Here is a 26,976-nt window from a genome sequence, read left to right as displayed (position 1 = left end):
CAAGTCTAAGAATTCCAAAAACTTCCGAATTCCGAATTCGATCAAAATGTGTATCAAACCTCGTCCGAATGAACTAAAATTTTGCACACATGTCAAAAATGACACAACGGACCTACTCCAATTTCCAGAATTCCATTCCGACCCCTATACCAAAATCTCACCTATCAACCAGAAAACGTCAAAAATCTCATTTTCGCCAATTCAAGCCTATACCTTCCGCGGACCTCCAAAATACATTCCGATCACGCTCCTAAGTCCCAAATCACCTAACGGAGCTAACCAAATCATAAAAATTCCATTCCAAGATCATATACTAACAAGTCAAAATTTTGTCAACTTTTCAAATTTTAAGTGTCAAACTAAGAACTGTTCTTCCAAATTCATTCTGATTACCCTGAAAACTAAAATCGATGATTTACATAAGTTATAATACATCACATGGGGCTAGTAATGCCCGATATGCGAGCAAAGTGCAAAAGCTCAAAACGATCGGTCGGGTCGTTACATCCTCCCCCACTTAAACATACGTTCATCCTCGAACATGCCTAGAGTTGTTTCGAAAACCATCAAATAGTTGTGTAATCTTACCGTGCACATACTCGGGGGTGATCCCACGTCACCCTATCTGATAGACTTTAAATACTTTTGATGATCTAACAAACTTACTTTTAAGAACCAGATAGGGAACTTGACCTACTTGGACTGCTGCAAGCTTTAACGGATTCCAGCTAAAGGTGAACTACTATAGCTTCAGGAGCTAGGAACCCACATAAGGACCTGATGCTCTTATGGTTTCCTTATAGCAGTATAGAGTCAATTAGATACAGCTGGAAATGAAGTGACTGACGGCACTTTTTCTACCGCACTACATTGTCCGCCCACTCATTCTCTAACCAAACAAAGTACTCACATCATTTCAAGTATGTGATCAAGATGTACCCACAATGATCTTTATATAAAACATCACTGGAAGGTTTCTATTTCTCATTCAAGCCTCTTGCAAAAAACAGAGAAATCAATCCTCACAAGCATGAAAACAAGGTTGAATGCAACTACGGACCAGTTCCTAAAAGATAGTCTGTTGTTGTCCTAGTTGAGTTGTAACCTTGTTATTGTACTTATTGTATCTCCTAAACTGCTTACCTAGAAGCATTTGATTAGGAATCCTCTTGTAAATCCGTAAACTCCTTGAGTTTATGTTGTGACTAGATTTAGTCATATGGAAAAGTCTTTGTAATTGTAGAATTACAAAGTGGCTTGGGTGAGAGCATCACAAGTTAGAAAAAGCCTTTGTAACTAGGAAGTCACAAAGTGGCTTGTGGTAAGAGTACCACAAGTTAGTTGAGTAAATCCTTTGCAATAGGAATCGTTGCAAAGAGGCTTGTAATAAGTAGGTTGCAAGTTAGTAAAGTTAAAAGCCTACAGGTGTAGGTCATGGTTTTTTGATCCCCTTGTGTGGGATTTTTCCGCGTAAAAAAAATCCTCTACCTCATTTACATACTGTTTTATTAGCACTCTCAGTAGAATCTTGTAGATGACCAAGTACTCTACGATTTGGTGGACCCATACAAACTAACAATTGGTATCAGAGTTGACTCCTCCTATAAGGCTAATACCTAGGAAGGATCCTCATGACGACTCCACCAAATTTTGAAGAAGGTCATTCCATATACCGACCCCCCAAGTTTAGTGGACAATGCTAATTGTGGTGGAAAGCTATAATGCACGATTTCATCATGGCTAAGGATTGTGATCCACGAGATATCATTTGCGATTGTCCTTATGTTCCAATCAAGGTACTAGATGAATTTTCATTTTCAATGGCAAAAACCAGCAAAGAACACACTGAAGCAGACAGGAAAGTTGTGGAGAAGAATTTTCGTGCCAAGAAAATTCTAGTATGTGGAATGGGACCTAAAGAGTACAATAGAATCTCTACATGCGATACTGCAAAGGAAATATGGGAAGCTTTGCAAACAGCTCATGAGGGAACTACACAAGTAAAGCAGTCTGAAGATAAACCTAATACTGGTGATAATTCCATGATGGCAGTTGAAGGTGATGAGATTGGATATGACTTAACTTTTTCTTTGATGGCTCAATCAGATGATGATGAAGACAATGGCAATAAAGAGGTAAACTTCAGGGATGTTCCGAGAAATCTAAAATCCTATTCTCCAAAAAAATCATGTCTTTAGCTGATGTTTTAATCACTACCTTTCAAAGTCTTGCGGAGGATAGGGATTCTTTGATCTTAGAATTAGGAGAATCTGAACATACTAGAGACGACTTAGTGGCTGCAGTTACTAACCATAAGAAAACCATTGAAATCCTCAGAAAAGAAAAGAGTGATCTGTTGGCAGAAATTGCAAACCAAAGGGAAACAATAGTGAAACCATGGACTAAGTCAAAACCTGAAAATGCTGAAAAAACAAAGGAGATAGCAAGTGAGGAACACATTAGGCTTGAAAATGAGGTGAAAGCTTTGAGATTTAGGATGTGTGATAAAATTGAGAAAAACGAGCTTCTCCAAACCAATCTAGAAAGAGTAATGAATGATCTTGAAAGTCTCTAAAGTGGACCTGGTCCTCAGAAGCTACCACTGCCTTGCTTACTAATGATTGTGAAAAAAGGTAGGGAGTAGGGTTCCAAAGGGAGAAAACTCCTCACAACCCTCACAGTAAGTATGTCACTGTCTCTGATAACTGGCCTCGTACCCAATGTGGGAATACTGGGCGCTTCAAGGAAGGTGTCCAGACCAAGAATCAATCAGTTCAGAAAGACAAAGTGGTTGCTGAAACCGTGACTACAAAAGAGGGACCAGGTTCCACTCATAAAAAACGCACATTACCTGCATGGACTAAGAGAACTCTTATTCATCCTCTTGCTTACTACAAGGGACCTAAACTTATTTGGGTTCCTAAGACTAACTCCCAATCTCTTGTGCAGGGAATAGTGAAAGGAAGCGGTCAACAATGGTTCATGGATAATAGGTGTTTGAAACACATGACTGGGAAGACCACATACTTTCTTTCACTAAAAGCCCTGCAAGGAGGGAGTGTATCTTTTGGCAATGGTAAAAAGGGATACATTCTTGGAGTTTGAAAAGTTGGGAAGTCACTCACTCATTCTATTGAAAATGTGTACTATGTCAATGGGCTTAAGTATAGTCTCCTGAGTGTTTCTCAAATCTGTGATAAAGGAAACAAGGTGGAATTCTTGTCCAAAATATGTACAGTCACTGACCTTGTAACCGGTGAAATAGTACTGGTGGCCAAAAGATACAAGAACATCTATGTTGCTAATTTCAAATCTTTAATGAGTGGTGATCTGAGTTGTCTGCATATGGATCTGTGTGGACCTATGAGAGTGCAAAGCAGAGGAGGAAAAATATGCATTTTCGTAATTGTGGATGACTATTCCAGATTTACATGGACTCTGTTTCTCAGAACAAAAGACGAAACTGTTGAAGTGTTTGTGGCCTTTGTGAAGAAAATCCAGGTGAAGATGGAGTCTAGAGTTGTATGCATTAGATCAGATCATGGGACAGAATTTGACAATGTCAAATTTGATGAATTCTGTAATGAAAATGGCATCACTCACAACTTCTCAGCTACCAGAACTCCCCAGCAAAATGGAGTAGTAGAAAGGAAGAATAGAACTTTGGAAGAAATGGTAAGAACAATGCTGATTGACAGTGGAATTGCAAAGATCTTTTGGGCTGAAGCTGTCAACACTTACTGCTACTTAGTGAACAGGTGCATGATCATATCACTTCTGAACAAGACCCCGTACGAATTGTTGAATGGAAGAAAACCCAAGCTGACTCACCTAGGAACATTTGGATGCAAATGCTATGTTCTCAACAAAGGAAAGGATCAGCTTGGTAAATTCGATGCCAAAAGTGACGAAGGAATATTTCTTGGTTACTCTTCTCAAAGCAAGGCTTACAAGATATATAACAAGCGGACTCAATGTGTTGAGGAAAGTGTCCATGTTATTTTTGATGAATCTTATCCATCATTTGAGAAGAGTGCTGAGGAAGATCAAGATGGAGAACCCTTACTCGTTCCTGGTGAAGTCATTAACATGACAAACGAAAAGGCAGATATGATGAGTCAAGTAAAGGAGCCAAATGAAGACAACGATGCCTCATCATCAACAGAACCAAGCACTTCAATTACAACCACTGAAGCTGAAGAAAGGGTGGTCGACGCAGTTTAGGGAACTCCACTAGCACCTGAGGGAAGGATAGAGGAAAATCAGCCAAACATACCTTCCTCTACTCAGAATGAACCTCAGGCGTCTAACTGGAGACACCAAAGCTCTCACCCTATAAACAACATCATCACTCCTCTAGATTCCGGAGTACAAACCAGGTCAAGAGCTAGAAATTCACTTGCCTTCTCAGCCTTTCTCTCCCAGAGAGAACCCAAAAATATCAAGGAAGCCTTGAAAGATGCAGGTTGGATTACAGTCATGCAAGACGAGCTGCATCAGTTTGAGAGAAATAATGTGTGGCACCTAGTACCTAGATCCCCAGATCGAACCATTATAGGAACCACGTGGGTATTCAGAAACAAGCTCGATGAACATGGAATTACCACAAGGAACAAGGCCAGGCTAGTGGTCCAAGGCTACAATCAAGAGGAAGGGATTGACTATGATGAAACGTTTGCTCTAGTGGCTCGCATGGAAGCTATCAAAATTCTAATTGCTTTTGCATCTCATATGGAATTCACCTTGTTCCAAATGGATGTCAAGAGTGCATTTTTGAAAGGACTCCTTAAGGAAGAAGTCTATGTAAAGAAACCCTCAGGGTTTGAATGTCATGAGCACCCTGAATATGTGTTCAAACTGGACAAAGCTCTGTACGGGCTAAAGCAGGCTAATCGAGCTTGGTATGAAAGACTGTCAAAGTTCCTCTTACAAAATGGTTTTAAGAGAGGAAAAATTGACAACACTCTTTTCTTAAAGAAACGAGGAAGGAACCTGCTCATTGTTCAGGTTTATATTGATGATATCATTCTTAAGGCCTCATTCCAACACTTTTGTATACTGCCAATGATAAAAGAAACACGTTGATTCGTAATCCTTTCTCAGATAAACCATTCATGAAGCTCCATCTCCTTTGGCAAGAACCATAGCAAATTTCTAAGTTGAACCTTGATATTATCCTTCCAACATGCTGAAACCGATTCCGTTTGTAATCATTCTAGATCCCAACGATCTTATCTAACCCAACATAGCTACTCTGGTGACATGGTACATCAATACCATCTAAAGCCACAACTCGTGCAACCCTCACACCAATAAGCAACAATCCGAATGCACTTAAATCATGAAAATGACTCGAATGAAAGAGTTGTACTGCAAGCTCACCAGTACCACCACAACACAATGCTGAGATCCCATCACATGTCGTTGAACCAGAACGCAGGAATCTATCCCGTAGGATCATACCTCCACATAGCTTCGCTCCAATGCATGACCTCATCCAAACACTGGTCCAACATGAAACACTTCAAGTCACTATGCTCAATCTGACAACCACGTGCAATTAGATGTCTAGAACCAAAGCAATCATCATAACCATTGCGAAGAAATTGACATAACATTACACAAACCCGAAAGGACACAACTGATACGCCATCCGCCGAGCAATACCCAATACTCTTCCCGCTCTAATTCTACTGAGATACCCCAACAAAATGGCACCACATATGCCTATAACCAACAAATCCCAATGCCTTACAACACGGAAAGGTAACTCATAGATCTTCCCAGATCACTAATAAGCTCAATAACAATTGAATCAACATATCCCTTAACAGTACAACTCGGAGTCAACCAAGCCGACTCGATGTAGAATACACATCCATATTGGCCTACCAATGAACCCCTTATCAAGGAGTTCTTGAAGTTGCTCCTTCAATTCCTTTAACTCCACCGGTGCCATACGATACGGTGCCCAGCACCAAACTAATACCGAAATCAACAACCTTACCCGGCGACATGCCGGCAGTAGGAAACACACCCGGAAAATCCCTCACCACAGGAACTAAATCAATGGTAGGAGTCTCTGCACTACCATCCATCACGAAGGCCAAATAATAGAGACAACCCTCCTCAGCCATCCATCGGGTCTTCAAAATGAAACCACCCTACTGGAAATATAATCCGTTGAATCTCGCCACACAATCTATGGCATTCCCGGTATAGCCAACGTCGTCGTCCTAACACAACATCCCAGAATAACACGACACGGAGACAACCCGTCCATACCTAATATCACACCAAAATCTAGCATACTAAGAAACAAAGATCCACTCGGGTCTCCAAACCTCCAATAGTTACCACACCAGACCGATATACGCGGTCCACAACCACGACCTAACCTGTTTATGAGAACTTCCAATCTCCAAATCCATACAGCACGTGAATCACCATATTCAATCCCAACTCCACCGTCCTAATATACAACACACCTCTAATACCCAATCATCCCACGAGATGTACTCCTAAAATTCTTCTGTGCCACCAAGCAAACTAAAAAATCAGCAGTCGATCCAATAAGAGAGTGCCGCAATACTAATAAAGTATCATCAATTCAATCACATTGCCCTTTTTCTGAGACGTATACCCTCATAAAGCTACAACACTAGTAATATCATTTCCCTAATCATCTGAAACTGTCCATGCTGCCAAAGAATTTATGACCTTCCTTCCAGAACTAAACTGTGACCTCACACATGCAGATCTCAACCCTACACAACATACCGTATATACCATGCCATCCTATGATAAATATGAGAACTTCTTAATCCACTTCAAGCTACAAGAAACTATGTGTCACACCTCCTTTTTGCGCGCCCGCCCCGAAGGGTTAAATGCGCGGGTGGAGTTTTTCCAATTTAAGTGACAATATTCGAAATGGAATTATTTATTTAATTCAGAGTCGCCACTTGGGAAAGGTTTGGCTTTTGGTGTCCCAAGTCACCGGTTTATCTTGAATCCCAAATCGAGGAATTTTTAGACTTTTCCAAATGAAGTCTGCGAACCAGAAATTCTAAGTAAGGAATTCTGTTGACCCGAGGGAAGGTGTTAGGCACCCTCGAATCCCGTGGTTCTAGCACGGTCGCTTAAATTGTTATAATGGCTAAATATCTGATTCAAGTACATGTTATGACTATATGTGCTTTTATTAAGTTTAAAACCGCTTTTATCATTATCATTTATTTTTATAGAATTGCAACGTCGTGAAAATGCATCTCGAACCACGTCACAATCAATGCACCCGTAGTTGTTAACACATTTCGACTTCGTTGAGATTTGAATTTGGGTCACATCAATGTGCACCCGAATTTAAGAATATAATTTACTTAAACCGTGCCTGAAGAGTCTAGCGCGTTATTATTTAGTGGAGGACCGTGAGATTCGCTAAACGGCCTAGCCTGAATTCTAAAATATTTATTATGGTTATTTATCGAGGGCCCCGCAATTTGCATTTTTTATTTGGCGAGGCTCGTCTCTTTATTTTAGAAAGGTATCCTACAGTGACGACATTTCTACTATGTGTGTCTCTAAAAGAAAGATGATACCGAACTTACTTATTTGAACAAATACAGACTGAATCTTTATTATGTTTGCCGAACCTAAGTTTGTTTGATTACCTGATTGAATATTTATGAGGTGAGAGTCACCTCATGCTTTGTCTTCATCGAGTGAACGCGCTTATTAATTTGCTAAGTGAGATTGCAAGCAAACTAACAACATATACTGAGTTATATTTAACGACCTCCAAGTTCTGTTTTTTAACTCTAACCTATTTGAAATTGATAAACGAAATTGGCTGTTTTATTAGGAAAATTACGACTAATTGACCTCAAAACGACTACTAGCTTCCCTCAACATTCATCACATTATTTCGAAACAAGGAATCTATACCGAGACCCGACATCGAACTTATATTGGAGCACATAATCTGACAGGAAAGCTGGCCTTCATAGCCAAACTCTTAATGCGACCGCATGAGAGTTTGTTTGGGATACATTTATCCCGGACCTAGTACCACAGATTTGTCAATTCAGTGGTCTAGGCAAAATACATACAAGTGCTTACCATGACTCTATGTTATAGAGTCATAACTAAACCCAAACAAGTGTTATACTGAACTGAATGTATACTAAATCAAACATGTTGTCTATGTCATACTGTCATTACTGTTGAGCCATGCTATCTAACAGTTCATCTTAAACAGAATGTATGCTAGTTTATACAGAATATTTGCAGTTTGCAGTAAAAATACAGGCCCAACTAACATTCGAACTATCTTTTTACACCAATGCTATAACATAAACTGATGTTCATTTCTTTATTTCTGCTTCAACTTCAAACTTTCAACAATACATGGTTCAAAGGTTGTGTACCTGGGAATATTTGCAATTGAAGAAGAGGGCAATCAGTAGAGTAACAATGAACAAATGCAGCAGCAGTAACAGCACTAACAGTAGCAGCAGGGCAGTATAGCAACAGCAACAAGAAACAGAAGAGTAGCAACCACAACTCACAAAAACAATTGGAGTGAGATCAACCCCAACTAAACCAAACTTTCGAGTAGAACAAACAACAAACAAGCAGACTCGGTTGTGAGAAATCAGTGTTGCACAGAACAGGTCCAGATTTAGTGAAGTCAGAAACAAAAGGAAAGGAAGCAACTTCTGGTTTTGTCTGTCTGAGTTATCAGACAAAAATTCTTTTCCAGTTTTCTGTTTCCAAAAAATTTGAACTCTCAGATATTCCCTCTTAGTATCTCTCCCTATCTCTGTGTGCTCTGTCTGTGTGTCTCTATCAGTGTGTATTCCAGCTCTCTCTTTCAAAGAATTCCTCACAGTCTATCTATTTTTTCTTTTTTTCCCCTCTAATCCTCTCTATATCCTCTGATTCTCCCTATATCTCTCAATGTGCCTCCCTTATAAGCCCCAACACCACCCCTTTTAACAGCCTGTTTTAGAATATCATCGTACCCTCCCATGTGCCTTCCATTTTTCAGTTCCACTTTAGCTAATTAGGTATTAAAACCCCATCCTTCCCTGGCAGATTTAACTTTTCCATTTTATTAACTAAAAGCAAGTATGGGCAGTAGAATATGTCTGACAGCATATGCTGTCAAACCATTTTAAAATTAAAAGCCCTTTTATGCAGGAAAACAGGCTGTGCACAAAACACATGAGGTGCACCAATACACATGCTGCGCACAAGTGCACATGCCCTCTGATTCAGAATTTAAGCACTACTGATCCAATTCAACAGCTATAAGTAAACAAAACTGGTTCTTAATTGATTCAACAAATGTTCAACAGAAGCAAATCGATTTACTTTGCTCAGACAGTTGAAACTAATTGACGACACATGTCGACTCGACTATATTAGCATTAACATACACAATCGTAGCCAAAAATCAGACATTCAAAAGTATAGGACACATGACTCGACTTATACTGATTAACAGAATTATACTTCGAGGAATCAGTTAGTCAGTACAAATTTGGAATACAACCAATACACAGGCCTTATCAGAATAGGAGGGGGGATTCAGACAAACACAGAGGTTCAAGTAAAGTGGACAAACAAAAGTCGATAAAATTTAAAACAAATATGAATAGACTCTTAAAACAAATCACACGGACTAAAACAAATAAAGGAAAGAAAGCAGACTCACCTTAAACTTGAAAAGTTAAAAGTTTGAACCCGGATTTGGACAGACCTCTCTTAAGGCTGAATGGACTTTAATCGAAGTGTTTCTCAGATGAGAAACACTTCGATTAAGGTCCATTAGACCTTAATCTCTTAGGCTCGGCCGGACATGGGCCAGTGATGAAGAGCTACAAAGTTCCAAAACTCAGATCCGGGATTCATGTTTCCCTGGTCAGATTCGGACCAAACCAAGTATGGTTTGGTCACGAGGAGGGTCTGGGGAGTGTCTGGTGTGAAGCTGGGGTTGGTTGGTGTAAACCGAGTTTTGACTCGAATCTTCAAATGAAGATTCGAGGACCTAGGGGATGATTCGAACTACATGGTTAACAGATCCATGTTCAGGATGGCAAGGGGGTTCTAGGGTGTTAAGGGGAAGGTCACCGGCGTTCATGCCGCCGGTTTTCATGGTGGGGGATACGGGGGCGGCTCTAGGGTTTGATGAGGATGAGGTTGAAGACGGAGGCTGGGGTGTCGGATGGGGGGCAGGGTAAGGATCTGGGCTTATATAGTTAGTGGGTGGATTGATCTCGACCGTTAGATCAATCTAGATCTACGGTTTGGATCTGATGGTCTTAAGTGAAACGGTGTCGTTTCAAGTGTTGAGGGTTGGGGTCGGTCCGGGTGTGAACGGGTCGGGTTACTCAGTGGGTTGTGGGGAAGTGATCTTGGCCGTTGATCAATCTGAGATCAACGGCCCAGATCACACTGGACTAAAACGTCGTCGTTTGGACGTCCTGGGCATCAGGTGGCCTGGACCGGGCAGGCCTGGGTCTTGGGCTGTTTGTTTGGGCCAATTTTGTTAAAATTGGCCCAAGTCCGGAAGGGAAGGGGTCCTTTCTTTATTTATTTTTTTTATTTATTTCTTTTTTTTCTTATTTATTTTAAAACAAAACTAAGCCAAAAAATCAAATTAAAATTAAATACACACTCAATACAATTATTTGCACACACACTAAAATATTTCAAAACAGGTAAAGTCAAACAAAATAAAATCACGGACGAAGATGCCTATTCATGATTTTCTATTTAACGACCGGATTACGGTTCGAATTATGCAGGACACATATATTTTTTTGAATTTTGTTTTAATAAAGTAAATAAATAAAAATGGGCCGAAGTCACAAATAAATCAACAAGGTGCCGCACAGAAATCCAAAAATTGTACAGCAGGGCCAATTATTATTTTTTATTTCTTTTTGGAGCGATTGTCGTGCGAAACAAAAATCACGTGCTCACAGCTGCCCCTCTTTGTTCGGAAACACGAAGAGTTTTCGTGCAAAGATGAAGTGAGCGTGTATGAGCGATTTTTGCCTATGGACCACTCCGTATGAAGCATGTTTTTTTTTTGAAAGATCTGACCGAATCTTGCTTCAAAGATTTCCTACATATCCTGGGCTAAACAGGAATCAGGTCAATGTAGTTCGAGAAGTTTTGGTAGCTGGGACTACCATGGGACTGCAATGCTTGCTGCTACTGCTGCTGCTGTTGTCACTGCTACGTCACTGACCGCCTTATTACAACCAAACGAAAATTGGAAACTGAACTAACTACTTATATGCACGTCAACTGCTAGTTACAAGATTCCTATCTATGATTCTTTTACGACTTGATCTTGGGTCTTAGCTGATTCTGCTTGTAGACTCCGATCTGAATCTTGATGCTTGCGAGTTGCGGCGACCTGTTTAACCTCTGGGATACTGAGTGAGACGCGATTGGCAAGGTTCAGGCCCTTAATTAAACGTTGGAGTCAATCCTTCTTGCATTTACTCCGATATCTCGGGACATCTTCTCTTTTTTTTCTTTTTTCTTTTTTGATTCCGAACTGGGATTCATCTCGTGGGTCATTTCAATCCATGTGGCTCGAGGTCAGACCTGCGGGAGAAAACAAACGAACGAAATTTTCTGCCCCAGTTTCACTAGGAAAATTTCGTTAATTATTCACAAGGAAGTTCGTAAAATTAATGAAAGAGGATATGCATGCTCAGTTCAGGGTTGGAGCCCTAATACCGACTAGCTGGGAAAGGTTCAGTTCAAGGTTTAAAACCTTAACGCCGAACAAAGGAAGAATTCAGTTTAGGGTTTAAAACCCTAATGCTAACTAAAAGGGAAAATTCAGTTTAGGGTTTAAAACCCTAACGCTGATTGCGTGAAAAGCTCAGTTTAGGGTTCAAAACCCTAATGCTGGCTGAAAGGAAAAGTTCAGTTTAAGGTTTAAAACCCTAATGCTGACTAAAAGGGAAAATTCAGTTTAGGGTTTAAAACCCTAATGCTGATTGCATGGAAAAAGCTCAGTTTAGAGTTTAAAACTTTAATGCTGGCTGAAAGGGAAAAGTTCAGTTTAGGGTTTAAAACCCTAATGCTGATTGCATGGAAAAGCTCAGTTTAGAGTTTAAAACTCTAATGCTGGCTGAAAGGGAAAAGTTCAGTTTAGGGTTTAAAACCCTAATGCTGACTAAAAGGAAAATTCAGTTTAGGGTTTAAAACCCTAATGCTGATTGCATGGAAAAGCTCAGTTTAGAGTTTAAAACTCTAATGCTGGCTGAAAGGGAAAAGTTCAGTTTAGGGTTTAAAACCCTAATGCTGACTAAAAGGAAAATTCAGTTTAGGGTTTAAAACCTTAATGCTGATTGCATGGAAAAAGCTCAGTTTAGAGTTTAAAACTCTAATGCTGGCTGAAAGGGAAAAGTTCAGTTTAGGGTTTAAAACCCTAATGCTGACTAAAAGGAAAATTCAGTTTAGGGTTTAAAACCCTAATGCTGATTGCATGGAAAAGCTCAGTTTAGAGTTTAAAACTCTAATGCTGGCTGAAAGGAAAAAGTTCAGTTTAGGGTTTAAAACCCTAATGCTGACTAAAAGGAAAATTCAGTTTAGGGTTTAAAACCCTAATGCTGATTGCATGGAAAAAGCTCAGTTTAGAGTTTAAAACTCTAATGCTGGCTGAAAGGGAAAAGTTCAGTTTAGGGTTTAAAACCCTAATGCTGACTAAAAGGAAAATTCAGTTTAGGGTTTAAAACCCTAATGATGATTGCATGGAAAAGCTCAGTTTAGAGTTTAAAACTCTAATGCTGGCTGAAAGGAAAAAGTTCAGTTTAGGGTTTAAAACCCTAATGCTGACTAAAAGGAAAATTCAGTTTAGGGTTTAAAACCCTAATGCTGATTGCATGGAAAAGCTCAGTTTAGAGTTTAAAACTCTAATGCAGTTCAGTTTAGGGTTTAAAACCCTAATGCTGACTAAAAGGAAAATTCAGTTTAGGGTTTAAAACCCTAATGCTGATTGCATGGAAAAAGCTCAGTTTAGAGTTTAAAACTCTAATGCTGGCTGAAAGGGAAAAGTTCAGTTTAGGGTTTAAAACCCTAATGCTGACTAAAAGGAAAATTCAGTTTAGGGTTTAAAACCCTAATGCTGATTGCATGGAAAAAGCCTCAGTTTAGAGTTTAAAACTCTAATGCTGGCTGAAAGGGAAAAGTTCAGTTTAGGGTTTAAAACCCTAATGCTGACTAAAAGGAAAATTCAGTTTAGGGTTTAAAACCCTAATGCTGATTGCATGGAAAAGCTCAGTTTAGAGTTTAAAACTCTAATGCTGGCTGAAAGGGAAAAGTTCAGTTTAGGGTTTAAAACCCTAATGCTGACTAAAAGGAAAATTCAGTTTAGGGTTTAAAACCTTAATGCTGATTGCATGGAAAAAGCTCAGTTTAGAGTTTAAAACTCTAATGCTGGCTGAAAGGGAAAAGTTCAGTTTAGGGTTTTAAAACCCTAATGCTGATCGGCTGGGGATAAAGTTCGAGAATACTACACAATCTATTTTTGAGTTTTCTTGTTTTAATAGAAGATAAAAGGGAGTTTTGCTGGAACTTACCTTTTGAGTGAATTCTTTATTGCCAAAATGTTTCTTGTACTCGTGTACCTTCTTCTTTGGGCGACACCTGCTTCTTGCACGGTTGTCTTGGATTATACCTGTTTCAACTTTTCGGCCAAAGAACAATTGTTAGTTTGGAAACGACGGTTGGTTCGGTGACCTTGATCGTTCCCAATTGCTTTGTTGCGTCTCTATTTCTGTTGCAAAGTCCCGCCATTGATTTGATTCGAATGGCGAAGCCCTTCTAGACTGTTCAGGCTTGTATTTCCAGATTTTGCGATGATTTGCCTCGTAAGGCTTTTTCTTTTTGTCCCGTTTTGATTGAAGGTTCTCAACGGGGATTTTATTGGAGGCGTTCTGTGGGGATTTGTACAAAAGGAAGCTCTGTGGGGGGAATATTTACAAAGGGACTCGCTGGGGACGTGTTGTGGATTTGTTTCAAAGCGGGCTTTCTAGGGTTCGTTGGAGTAACCTTGTTGGGGAATATTTACAAAAGGACTCGCTGGGGATGTGCTGGGGATTTTTTTTTTTTTTATATTGGGGGGAGACCCTGCGGGAGATTGTTCAAAAGGGGAGACTCTGTGGGGATTTGTACAGAGGGAGACTCTGTGGGGGTTTGTCCGAAGGCGGACTTGCTGGGGAAGATTTCAAGATTTCTCTCTTTCCTCTTTACTCTGAAACGCCACCAAACGTCATGATTCATCATGCTTGGGCAATCATACCAACGAGATGAGGCGCTTCATGAGACGGGATTCCGTGCAAACAAACCATGCCACCTGTCTTTTCCCGTGTGTCCTGAACTCGGGGTTAAAATGCAAAAAGGGATTCGAAAAGAAACAAAGAAAGGGGAAAACAAATCAGAAAAGGAATACCCTTTTCGGGACGAGAAAGACTTATCTGAGGAAGATAACGCTGGCTTTAAATGACATGACATGCTCTTTGGACTGGACGTCCGACCTTCCATGAACTTGCGTTTTCCTGAACCAGAACAGATCTGTGATTCCAAAACCGGTGGAACTTTGCCGAGACCTTCTTGGGGTGGCGTCATTCCTTTTCGGCCAACAGCGCCCTTTGCGGGTTTTCGCTGGCTGACCTCTCTCATTTCTCTTCCTGTCATCGCTTGATAGCACTCTTTGCGAGTTTTTACTAAACAAGCTCTCTCATTTTGGTTTCTCTACTCCCGTCGCCTCGTGGTGCCCGAAGGTTTTCACCGCCGAGACTCTCTCATTTTATCTCTTGCAATTCAGAGTGTGCTGGTCTCCATTTGTGACGCTTATTGGGTTCACCACCATATTTGGTAATTGATTTGAAAGCTTGTGCTTGGTAAAGAGAGGTAGTGATACTAACTTCTCAACTGCTCGACGTGCCCCGGTTTTCAATTTCAGGGTGAATGGGATTTTATTGTTGGTGTGACTGAACCTCAGAGAGAGGCTGCCTACGTATCCTTTCGGAATCAAGTCAAACGTAGTTCAGGCCTCAATCAAATTTTATTTAATTTTTTTTTTTTTGTGTTTTTTTTTTGTTTTGTAAGTGGCTCAAAAGTTGGTAGAGAGAATTGGGTAGTGTTTGGGGAGTAGTGGGGGAATAAACACCTTCGCCATTTTCAACGTGTCAGGACCACTGGAGTATGATTTAGACGTAATACCTCTTGACTGCATCTGCATTTACTGCTGTGTCGGGGTCATTTCCTTCGATATCACCTAAATACAATGCTCCTCTTGGCAATATTTTCCTTACGATGTATGGGCCTTTCCAATTTGGGGCAAACTTTCCTTTTGCTTCTTCATGATGCGGCAGAATACGCCTCAGTACCAGCTGACCTACTTCGAAATTCCGGGGTCGGACTTTCTTGTTGTAAGCACGGGCCATCCTTCGTTGGTATAACTGTCCGTGACAAACTGCAGCCATCCGCTTTTCATCAATCAACGTCAATTGCTCTAACCGAGTCTTAACCCACTCGCTGTCCTCGATTTCTGCTTCGACAATGATTCGAAGTGAAGGAATCTCTACCTCTGCCGGTATTACGGCCTCGGTCCCATAAACCAAAAGATAAGGAGTTGCTCCTACTGACGTGCGTACCGTAGTGCGGTACCCCAATAATGCAAAAGGTAACTGCTCATGCCACTGTCGGGAACTTTGGATCGTTTTCCTCAGAATCTTCTTGATGTTTTTGTTTGCCGCTTCCACGGCACCATTGGCTTTTGGCCGATAAGGAGTGGAATTCCTGTGTGTTATCTTGAATTGCTCGCATACATCTCCCATCAAGTGACTGTTCAAGTTTGCTGCGTTATCTGTAATGATAGTCGCAGGAATACCGAAACGACAGATAAGATTTGAGTGTACAAAATCCACCACAGCTTTCTTAGTGACCGACTTGAGAGTGACAGCCTCTACCCATTTTGTGAAGTAGTCTATGGCAACCAGTATAAACCTGTGTCCATTCGAGGCCTTTGGTTCAATTGGTCCAATGACGTCCATGCCCCAGGCGACAAATGGCCAAGGCGCAGACATGGGATGCAGTTCCGTGGGAGGTGCATGAATCAAATCACCGTGCACCTGACACTGATGACATTTCCGAACGAAGCTGAAGCAATCCTTTTCCATGGTCATCCAGTAATAACCTGCTCTAAGGATTTTCTTCGCTAAGACATACCCGTTCATGTGAGGTCCGCACACACCTGCGTGTACTTCGTGCATGATCTTTCTCGCTTCCTCGATATCGACACATCTTAGGAGATTGAGGTCCGGGGTCCTCTTATACAACAATTCGCCGCTCAGAAAGAAACCACTTGCATGTCGCCTAATGGTCCTTTTTTTATCTCCAGTAGCGTGCTCGGGGTATTCTTGTGTCTTCAGGAATTTCTTGATGTCATGGTACCAAGGCTGCGTATTTGATCCCGCCTCGATTACACTGCAATAACCGTGTCTTTCCTTGATTTGGATTTCCAAAGGATCGACGTGGGCGTTGCCCGGGTAGGGTAACATTGAAGCCAAAGTAGCAAGTGCATCTGCCAGTTCATTGTGACACCTCGGAATATACCTGAACTCTATTGAGGTAAAGCGCTTGCTGAGGTCCTCCACATGTTGTCGGTATGGGATAAGTTTGACATCCCGAGTTTCCCACTCGCCTTGAGCTTGCCGGATGATCAGGTCAGAATCTCCCATAATCAGTAAGTTTTCGACATCCTGATCGATTGCCATATGCATGCCCATAATGCAGGCTTCATACTCAGCTGTATTGTTTGTGCAAAAGAAACGCAGTCTAGCTGTGGCGGGATAATGCTGACCGGAAGGCGAGATCAAAATTGCCCCAATCCCTACACCCTTGGCGTTCACGGCTCCGTCAAAGAACATCTTCCAAACATGTGCTTCCTCCGAGATCACTTCTGCGGTGTTTACCCCTTCATCTGGAAAGTAGGTATCCAATGGCTGGTATTCCTCATCGACCGGATTTTCGGCCAAATGATCTGCTAACGCCTGGGCTTTCATGGCCGTGCTAGTGACATAAACTATGTCGAATTCCGTAAGCAAGATTTGCCATTTAGCCAGTCTCCCAGTAGGCATTGGTTTCTGAAATATATACTTCAAAGGATCCAACCTGTTTATGAGGAATGTAGTGTGGGCTTGGAGATAATGTCTCAGCTTTTGAGCAACCCATGTGAGAGCGCAGCATGTCCTTTCCAGCAGAGTGTATTTGGCCTCGTAGCCGGTGAATTTCTTGCTCAAGTAGTAAATTGCTTGCTCCTTCTTTCCGGTTACGTCATGTTGCCCGAGGACGCAACCGAAAGAGTTCTCCAAGACTGTCAGATACAAGAAAAGTGGCCTTCCTGGTTCCGGAGGGACCAAGACCGGGGGATTCGAAAGGTATTCTTTGACTTTATCGAAGGCTTCTTGACACTCAACTGTCCACTTAATCGCCGCATCCTTTCTTAACAACTTGAATATGGGCTCACACGTGCTTGTCAGCTGGGCAATAAACCGACTGATGTAGTTCAGCCTGCCCAAAAGACTCATCACGTCTTTCTTCGTTCTTGGGGGAGGTAGATCTTTGATAGATTTTATCTTAGTCGGATCTAGCTCGATACCTCTCCTGCTTACGATGAAACCCAAAAGTTTACCTGACGGAACTCCGAAAGCGCATTTGGCTGGATTTAGCTTCAAGTCATACTTCCTTAGCCTCTCGAAGAATTTCCTCAAGTCTTGGATGTGGTTATCCTGCGTCCTGGACTTGACTATAACATCGTCCACGTACACCTCTATTTCCTGATGCATCATGTCATGGAAAATGGCGGTCATGGCCCTCATGTAAGTAGCCCCAGCATTCTTTAAACCAAATGGCATGACCCGATAACAGTAGGTGCCCCAAGGCGTGGTGAAGGCAGTTTTCTCGGCATCCTCTTCATCCATCAATACCTGATGATACCCAGCGTAACAATCTACGAAAGACTGTATCTCGTGCTTGGCGCAATTATCAACGAGGATGTGGATGTTGGGCAGCGGGAAATTATCTTTAGGACTTGCTCTGTTCAGATCTCGGTAATCTACACATACCCGAGTTTTCCCGTCCTTTTTCGGTACTGGAACCACATTCGCCAACCATGTTGTATATTGGACTACCCGGATCACTCCCGTTTTCAGCTGCTTGGTGATCTCCTCTTTAATCTTGTCACTGACCTCCGTTTTGAACTTTCGTTGCTTCTGTTGAACTGGAGGACAATCAGGATGAATCGGCAATTTATGAACCACTAGATCAACACCTAGTCCCGGCATGTCATCATATGACCAAGCAAACACGTCTTTGAATTCAAAAAGAAGTTGAATTATCGCCTCTCGCGTTTTCTTGTCCGTGTGAATGCTTATCTTGGTCTCCCGGATTTCTTCCGGGGTTCCTAAATTTACCGGTTCAGTGTCATTCAGATTTGGCTTAGGTTTATTCTCGAAATATTCCAACTCTCGGTTTATCTCCCTAAAAGCCTCTTCCGCATCATATTCTGGTTCTGGGTTCATTAATTCGCAGTTAAATAACTCATTGTGATCTGGGCGTGAAGTCCGCAAGCATGTCATATTTAAAGCCGCATTATTAGGACTGAAAAGGAAGATAAAAGGAAAAAATGATAAAAATCAGAACAAAAGAAAGAACAGGAAAGCAATGATGATTTTTTTTTATTATTTTCTTTGGAAAGTTGGAAGACAACAATGTTCACAACTAGGAATTCAAAGCAACAATTGAAAAGAAGAAAGCGTTCAAGTTATGTCCTGGAGATAACTTGTGACACAGGAAAGGTGGCAGGACAGGTCTACCCGGACTTCCATCTAGTCGGGAATGGCGTGGCCTCCCAGTTTTGAAGTTGGGCGCTCGGCCCCATGTACAGCATCTCAGCAGTGCTTGTGCCTTCACCTGATTGAACCATGTGGACTTCATAGAGCATCTCTCTCATTGCCCCACATATCTCCTCGATTTCCTCAGCGGTGAAGACCTCATCATCTTCTTCTTCAATGTACCTCGGCCCGATGAAAGTTGCGTATAAATCCGGCAGTGGTTGAGGTAACTTCCAACCCCCATTTCTCCTTTTCTTTGCCAATTCTTCGTCCGCTGGAGTAGGTTTGAAACCTAGTCCGAAAGGTTTCTTGATGATTGGCAAAGTAATAGGTTCTGTTATTCCCTGAAGGGTTCATCCAAGCCCCTTCCCTGGCCTAAATCCGTACCGGATCATCTCTTTGGCTACCATAAATGAAGCGTTAGACAAGAAAGGCTGGGGGCAGGGTATTCCCTCTTCGTGCTGCTCTGCCAGTACAACCTCGAAAGCTTGATAGACCGTATGTTCACTTCCTTCTCTTGGTTCAAGGTACGGGATGGATGGATCCCGATAAATGGCATGCTCATCTTCCCCGTGGACCACGATCTCTCGGTCTTCGTACTCGAACTTCACCATCTGGTGAAGAGTGGAAGGAACGGCTCCTGCCGCATGGATCCAAGGTCTGCCGAGGAGAAAATTGTAGGATGTGTCCATGTCGATCACCTGGAAGGTTACTCGAAATTCGACTGGTCCTATGACCAACATCAGGTCTATTTCTCCCATGGTATCTCTTTTGATGCCGTCGAAAGCTCTTACGCAGACATTGTTGGGTCGGATTCTTCCGGTCCCAATTTCCATCCTTTGTAGCGTGGAGAGCGGGCAAATGTCAACGCCTGAGCCTCCATCCAACATTACCCGCTTGACATAATAGTCTTCGCATTTAACTGTTAGATGCAAAGCCTTGTTGTGTGCTGCTCCTTCCGGGGGTAAATCATTCTTGCTGAAAGAGATTTGGTTGACGGCGAAGAATCTTTCTGTCATCCGCTCTAGTTGCTCCACCGAGGTTTCAACTGGTACATATGCTTCATTCAGGGTTTTCAACAGGATCTTTTGATGCTCGGTTGACCTCATTAATAATGACAGCATGGATACTTGCTCGGGGTACTTGCGCAGCTGATCTATCACTTCGTAATCCGACATTTTCATTTGTTGGAAGAACATTTCCGCTTCCTCAACACTCACGGGCTTCTTTGGCGGGAAGCGCTTTTGTGTGGCGTTGTTCAGTTCTTGGGTATTTGAATACCTTCCAATGAAAGTATTTTCTGGAAGTTCTCCCATGACCACTTTACCTTTGTACATTACCAAAGTCTTTTGATAATTCCACGGCACTGTGGACGGGTTTGTAATTGGCTTTTGTGGCATGCGTCCGATAATCACTGGCTCATTCAGCTGAGGTGGTTGAATCGTCCCCCGGACCACATAGGCCCCTTTTGGCACGTACATAGGTTTTGTCTTTTTGATCCCGGAGTTCTGCGTCTTCTCGGCTCGACCTCGTGGTATGTAAAGAACTTCATTTTTTACAGGTACCACTTTCTTCTCCACCTTCTTCTCAAGCACTTTCTTTATAGCTTTGGCCTCTTCCCCCTTTTCTGGTTTCTGGTCTATTTCAGGCCTCTTCCCTGTGTCGACAATGGCAATTATGGCTTTCAGAGCAGGGTCAAACTCTTTGTCTTCACAAATCATTCCGATCAGCGGCCCATTATTGTGAGCGGGCAATGGGTTGTTAGTCACATTTGGGATCTCCTCGTCACTTAGCACTATCTTCCCTTGCTCTATCAGATTTTCGACCACTCTCTTCAATGACCAGCAGTCATTTGTATCATGTCCCTCGGCCCCTGAATGATAGGCGCATCTGACTCCGGCTTTGTAAGAAGGCGATGTTGGGTTTTGCCTTGTTTGGGGAATTGGTTGCAAGAAACCCAACTGGACTAGCTTAGGGAACAAAGTAGAGTATTGTTCACCGATGGGCGTGAAAGTCCGCCGTCGAGGTGGCTCCTGGGGGCGGTAGTTATTCTGCGGGGGTTGTGGGTTATAGTGGTTGCGGTAAGGAGGCTGATTTCTGGGAGGTGGAGCTGGGCCTCGGTTGGCTTGTTGTGGTGGGTGGTTATAAGGTTGGGCATTCATGACCATATAAGGTTGATGAGCATATGCCAAATTTGAGTGGGGGTAGTAGTGACGTGGGGCTCTTTCCGGAAAATGGGGTCTGGGATGACGATACTCCCTTGCTTCAGAGGCCGCCATAGTCGTTTCTTCCTTCTTCTTCCCCCTTGTCGTTCCTCCAGACCCGCTTTGGACGGCCTGAGAGGTTGCCCTTATGGCTGCTTGACTCAAAATCCTTCCCGTTTTCAACCCATTTTCCACCATCTCTCCAATCTTGATCGCTTCCGCGAATGGCTTACCCATGGCCGACATCATGTTTTGGAAATAGTCAGACTCTTGAGCCTGGAGAAAGGTAGTGACCATTTCCACTTCATCCATGGGAGGCTTCACTCTCGATGCCTGTTCACGCCACTTAATAGCATACTCTCTAAAGCTTTCTGAAGGCTTCTTCTTCAAATTTGAAAGAGAGTTTCGGTCTGGCGCAATGTCGATGTTATACTGGAATTGTTTTACAAAATCTCTGGCGAGATCATCCCATATATGCCATCGGGACATTTCCTGATCCATATACCATTCCGAAGCTATCCCTACTAGACTTTCCCCAAAGTATGCCATTAGCAGTTCTTCTTTTCCGCCGGCTCCCCGCAATTGGTTGCAGTATTTCTTAAGATGTGCAATGGGGTCACCGTGCCCATCGTATTTCTCAAACTTGGGGGTCTTGAAACCCGTTGGCAGGTGCACGTGAGGAAACATGCACAGGTCGGCGTAAGAGACGCTCTTTTGCCCGCTCAATCCTTGCATATTCTTCAGACTTTGTTCAAGGCTTCTCATCCTTTTGGCAATCTCATTTTGTTCTGCAAATCTGGGGTTCTGATCCTGCCCGGGTGCAAGCTCGCACTGAGGTGGTAGAGGATTAGTATTGGGAGCGAACCTAGTTGGTTCCATTGAGAACGATGGGGCTTGGAATGTAAAAGAGGATGAATCAAAGCTTGGCTTGTATGTGGTAGGTTGTGCCGTAACCGGGCAAGGCGATGCAGTAAAGATGTTCATGCTTGCATCAGTGGCCGACATTCGGGGATGAGGCTCAGAAGGTGATCCAGCAGAGAAGGCGGAGGTGGCTGGGTACCCAAATGGAGTAGCAGGATAATTTATGGGGACATTGGACGTTCCACTTGACCTGGAGAATAATTCAGGGAATCCGGGGACGACACTTGGCGGCTCTTTCCCGTTGTTCCAGTCGTCCAGCATTTCCAACAAGTGGAGCCGTAGGATTCTATTTTCCTTCACAGTTGCGGATTCAGGTGTGAGGACGGCTGAGATTGAGCTCTCCTCAGAAACAGGGGTCGTTTGCAATGGAATTTCTGAAGACATTTCCACACTTCCTTTTGACCTGGTGAAGTAAGTGTGAGTATTGCTTCTGGCCCTAACAACAGGTAGTTGAACACTTCTCCTTGACCTCGTGAAATATGAGTGCGAGGCCAGACTTTCACCAAACCAACCGTCCTTTCAAAAACCATGGGGAAATGCTCAATGACAAACGCACGGTTAATTTGTAGCAAATAACAGATAGTTAATCTCACGTTGGGCATGATGCACCTATACAGTTAAGTGGATTACTATATGTTTGCTACGAGAGCATGCGTCATTCCGGCGTTTTCCTCTTTATTAGTTTTTCCCCCTTTTTTCCCTTTTTTTTTTGTTTTTCTTTTATTATTATATTTTTTTTATTTTGCAGTAAAAGAAATGCGACCGGATCCGATGAGGATTGCCTACGTATCACGATGCCTACGTGAATCAGATCATTACGTAGTTCGAAAAACACGAATGAGCGTAAAAGAAACAACCTCTTTATTGTTGAAACGTTCTATTACAAGCTACATTTTGCAAAAGAAAGAGCAAACTTTGAAAATAAACCTAGACTCAAAATAGACTGAAAATCACCCTGATGGAAAAACAGGCAGAAGATGCTAAGATACAGATTTGACCTATGAATGCATTATGGTTTTAAAAATTGGTTTCCGCGGGGCATCGTTCGGCCTCGCCGCGGTCCTAGGCGTGAGATCCCTCTCAAGTTGCTCTAGCTCGTGCATAGTCTGCTTGACATAAACCATTACTGCCGAGAGGAAGGTAACACTGGACATGTTCTCACATCGTAGACATCGTCTGGTGATGGCATGGGCAATGGCCTTGATCCTATCTCTGATTTGCTTCTTCTCTACAAGCAGGCGTTCTATCTGATCGCTGCATATCTTGAAGACTTGAGTATCTTGTACATGCTGATGCTTCAGTCGCCGTACCTCCAACTTCATCTGGGCTATTGAGTCGTACCAGTATCTGCTCTCAGTTTGGAAATCCTTGGCCTGATTAACTGCTTTGATCTCAAGTGCAGCCAACTCTCTCTTTATCTTAGCAACGGTTTTCTCGTGGTCGCCTTTCAATTGGTTCAGGTATCTGCGATGCTTATCTGCTCTTGTATCCCACTGTGCCCTGAGCTCTGCTATGATGTTTTCAGATTTCTCCAAACCATCTCGCCATTCCCTGATTTCACCTTTTAACCCTTTTATCAGCTGCTCGTCTAATCGACGCCTTGGCTGTTTATCTGCATCCAACCTTATCTGTTTGATCTGGGCTCTGAGCATTTCATTTTCTTGAATTAACCTGTTCCGCTCTCCCAGATCGGTAGCAATTTGCACGTTGTGCTCGTATTTCATGCCTTCTACTTGTTGCTTTAACCTGCTGATTTCGGCACAATAGCCTCTTTCCTTTGCTAACCAATCCCAATGCCTTTGCGATGACTCGGTGAAATTCCGGATGTGGGGTCTTTTAGCTGGCCTTTCATGCTCGAGTTCCCTCCTATACCATGCAAGGTAACCTGGCGCCGTTTCTCCTTTGGCTCGATCCCGCACGCAAGTATCTGATTTCAGATATTGGCCCTCATTCCAGATTTGGCGAATCTTTGCTTCTGGGAACTGTCCGTTAGGACTTATCTCGACTGTTTGAGTGCTAAGATCTTCCTCATGAGGTATTGTCTGGCATCTTCCGAACTGTCTCAAAACTCAGCCGGGTGCGTAAGGTTGAATGCTCTTAAGCCCCATCAGCAAGAAATGAGTTTTAGCCGTCGACATATATAAGATCTCATCAACAGGCAACCATCCCAACGTCCATTGTATTTGGCTGGCAGTAAGAGCTTGAAAGAACGAGGTCCATGCCAGGACTCCTTTGGGCAAAATGATCTCTTTGGTTCTCGTGTAAGATTCTTCTATGCGGGTCTTTTCCGGGGAACCATGGCTCAAAATCTCGGAATGATGGCAGAGGTGCTCGGTCATCCATATCTGTAGGAGCAAGTTACAACCTTCGAAGAAATTTCCCCCAGCTTTACAAGCTGTGAGAGCTCGAAAGATGTCGGATACCACCATAGGCGCGAGAGTACTGTCACTTTGCGTGAGTAAAGTGCTGACGACCCCAGATATCTTCAAATCAATGTTTCCATCTTTCCTTGGAAATACCAGAAGGCCCAGGAACATCATCATGAATGCTACCCGTCTGTGCTCGTCCCACTTCTGACGAACTCCTTTGCTGCACAGTTTGTTGATTGGATTATTGAATCCCCCTCATGACCGTACCTATCATATATGAAGCATGGAGTACAGAATCCGGCCGCTAGATCCGGGTTGTGAACTGTTCTAGGTATTTTCAATGAGTCTAGGAACCGATGTACCGTGACGACTCTCGGGGCGACCAAGTATTTTTCCCTCAACGGAAGTTCAGTATTCCCGATGTATCCGGCCATTTCTTCCAAAGTCGGGGTGAGTTCAAAATCAGAGAAATGGAAAACATTGTGCACCGGGTCCCAATAGGTAATCAAAGCCCTTATGATATCTCCTCGAGGTTGGATTTCCAACAGACCCACAAGACCTTTCAGATATTTCTTAACCTCATTTTGTCCTTCAACACCTAGATCATTCCACCATAGCCGTAACTTGACAGGGATTTTGGTCATTATTGAAAAATGTTCATTTTGCATCGTGCTCATCCTGCACATTTATTAAGGTGATTTTAACAAAAATGACTGACTCAAAATATTTTACAGAGGGGACCAAGTTTTGAACACGGCCTTTAAGCACTTCGGGGACGAAGATTTTAAGGTTGTGTGGGTCTACTGGACTAAACCTTAAAAATGACCCCAAAGGTGGCTGTTTATGCAAAGTTAGCCTTCTGGCGTCCCTTTCGGGAACATTCGGCTATTTATGACAAAACAGCATCACCTGACTTATTTATGACTCTTTAAAACGTATTTTATTTTTTTATTTTTTTGATTTTGGCTATTTTAGCAAAATGGGGGTTAAACCCGACGAGGGTTGCCTACGTATCTCACATTCGGTGAGAATCAAACCGGCGTAGTTTGGGCTATCGTAAAATAGGAAAAAATCGAATAAACCTAGAAATCAGGAATGCGTATTTTTTACATTTTTTTTTGAAAAGAGATAAAGATTAAAGAAACTATTTATTTTTTATATTATTTTTTTTTAGGAAAAATTTGGACTATTAGTCTGAATTCATAAAAGGGGTACTACGAAAGAAACAACACATTTTTTGAATTATGAATTTTCGATTTTTTTTTTTACTTTTAAAATAAATACCTTTTCTTTTTTTTTTCTTTTTTTTTTTGATTTTGAAAGTGATAAAAGAAAATTTTTAATAACTCTCCAATAAACAAGACAGTTTTTTTTTAGAAAAATTCCGGCGAGGTTTTGACACTACTTGGACATTGATTTTATTTTCCAAAAATAAGTAATTATCTCCCCTACGCTGCTATTTTCCCCTTTTTTTAGGAACCGGTCGACATGCGGAACCGAAGCAAATAAATGCATAACACAGATAGGAATGCAGCATGATGGTCTTTTCCATTTCAGGTTGTCTGTCCTAGACGGACCCAACCCCTATGTTGAGTCCCCTAAGTCAAATGCAATATGATGCAAATAAGCGTTCCTACTAGGGATCCGACATGAAGTTTCGTTATACTAGGTTTAAACCTTGGTATTTGTTCTAGACTGTGTACCCGAGCGGACAACTCGAGTCGAGGAGGGGCTACGTACCGGGGACCCGCGAGATCGTCCGGCTTTGTAACTTGTCCGACCTCTTTCTTATTTCAGGTATTGACACTAACAGAATAGGGAGTCTCGACCAGCGAGCTTCTCCCCGGAGGTAAGAAAAGAAGGGTTTCGGCACAGTTTATATACAGTTCAGATAATATCAAAAGCGGTAAAAGACAACATTTAGCACTTTTATGCAAAACATGTAATAAAGATCAGATAATAAAGCCAAATATAACAATTATTCTAAGCTCGAATTCTTGGACCCTGAACCAGTGGTTCTGGGTCACATCCCCAGCAGAGTCGCCAGAGCTGTCACACCTCCTTTTTGCGCGCCCGCCCCGAAGGGTTAAATGCGCGGGTGGAGTTTTTCCAATTTAAGTGACAATATTCGAAATGGGATTATTTATTTAATTCAGAGTCGCCACTTGGGAAAGGTTTGGCTTTTGGTGTCCCAAGTCACCGGTTTATCTTGAATCCCAAATCGAGGAATTTTTAGACTTTTCCAAATGAAGTCTGCGAACCAGAAATTCTAAGTAAGGAATTCTGTTGACCCGAGGGAAGGTGTTAGGCACCCTCGAATCCCGTGGTTCTAGCACGGTCGCTTAAATTGTTATAATGGCTAAATATCTGATTCAAGTACATGTTATGACTATATGTGCTTTTATTAAGTTTAAAACCGCTTTTATCATTATCATTTATTTTTATAGAATTGCAACGTCGTGAAAATGCATCTCGAACCACGTCACAATCAATGCACCCGTAGTTGTTAACACATTTCGACTTCGTTGAGATTTGAATTTGGGTCACATC

General features: G+C 42.3%; 1 protein-coding gene across 1 annotated transcript; it reads left to right on the top strand.

The window, feature by feature from the left end:
* The first annotated feature begins 1,721 nt into the window (after positions 1-1,721).
* On the top strand, positions 1,722-4,224 carry LOC138874963 (uncharacterized). The gene is made up of 6 exons (XM_070153763.1): positions 1,722-2,135; positions 2,237-2,548; positions 2,638-3,076; positions 3,203-3,501; positions 3,712-3,996; positions 4,105-4,224. The coding sequence occupies exons 1-6, from the start codon at positions 1,722-1,724 to the stop codon at positions 4,222-4,224; spliced, it is 1,869 nt and encodes a 622-aa protein (XP_070009864.1).
* The last annotated feature ends 22,752 nt before the right edge of the window (positions 4,225-26,976 follow it).

Source organism: Nicotiana sylvestris, chromosome 8, assembly GCF_000393655.2.
Source record: "Nicotiana sylvestris chromosome 8, ASM39365v2, whole genome shotgun sequence".
In the NCBI taxonomy this organism is placed as follows: Eukaryota; Viridiplantae; Streptophyta; class Magnoliopsida; order Solanales; family Solanaceae; genus Nicotiana; species Nicotiana sylvestris.
The sequence above is the reverse complement of the archived record's forward strand: the minus strand, read 5'-3'. Positions and strand labels throughout refer to the sequence as shown.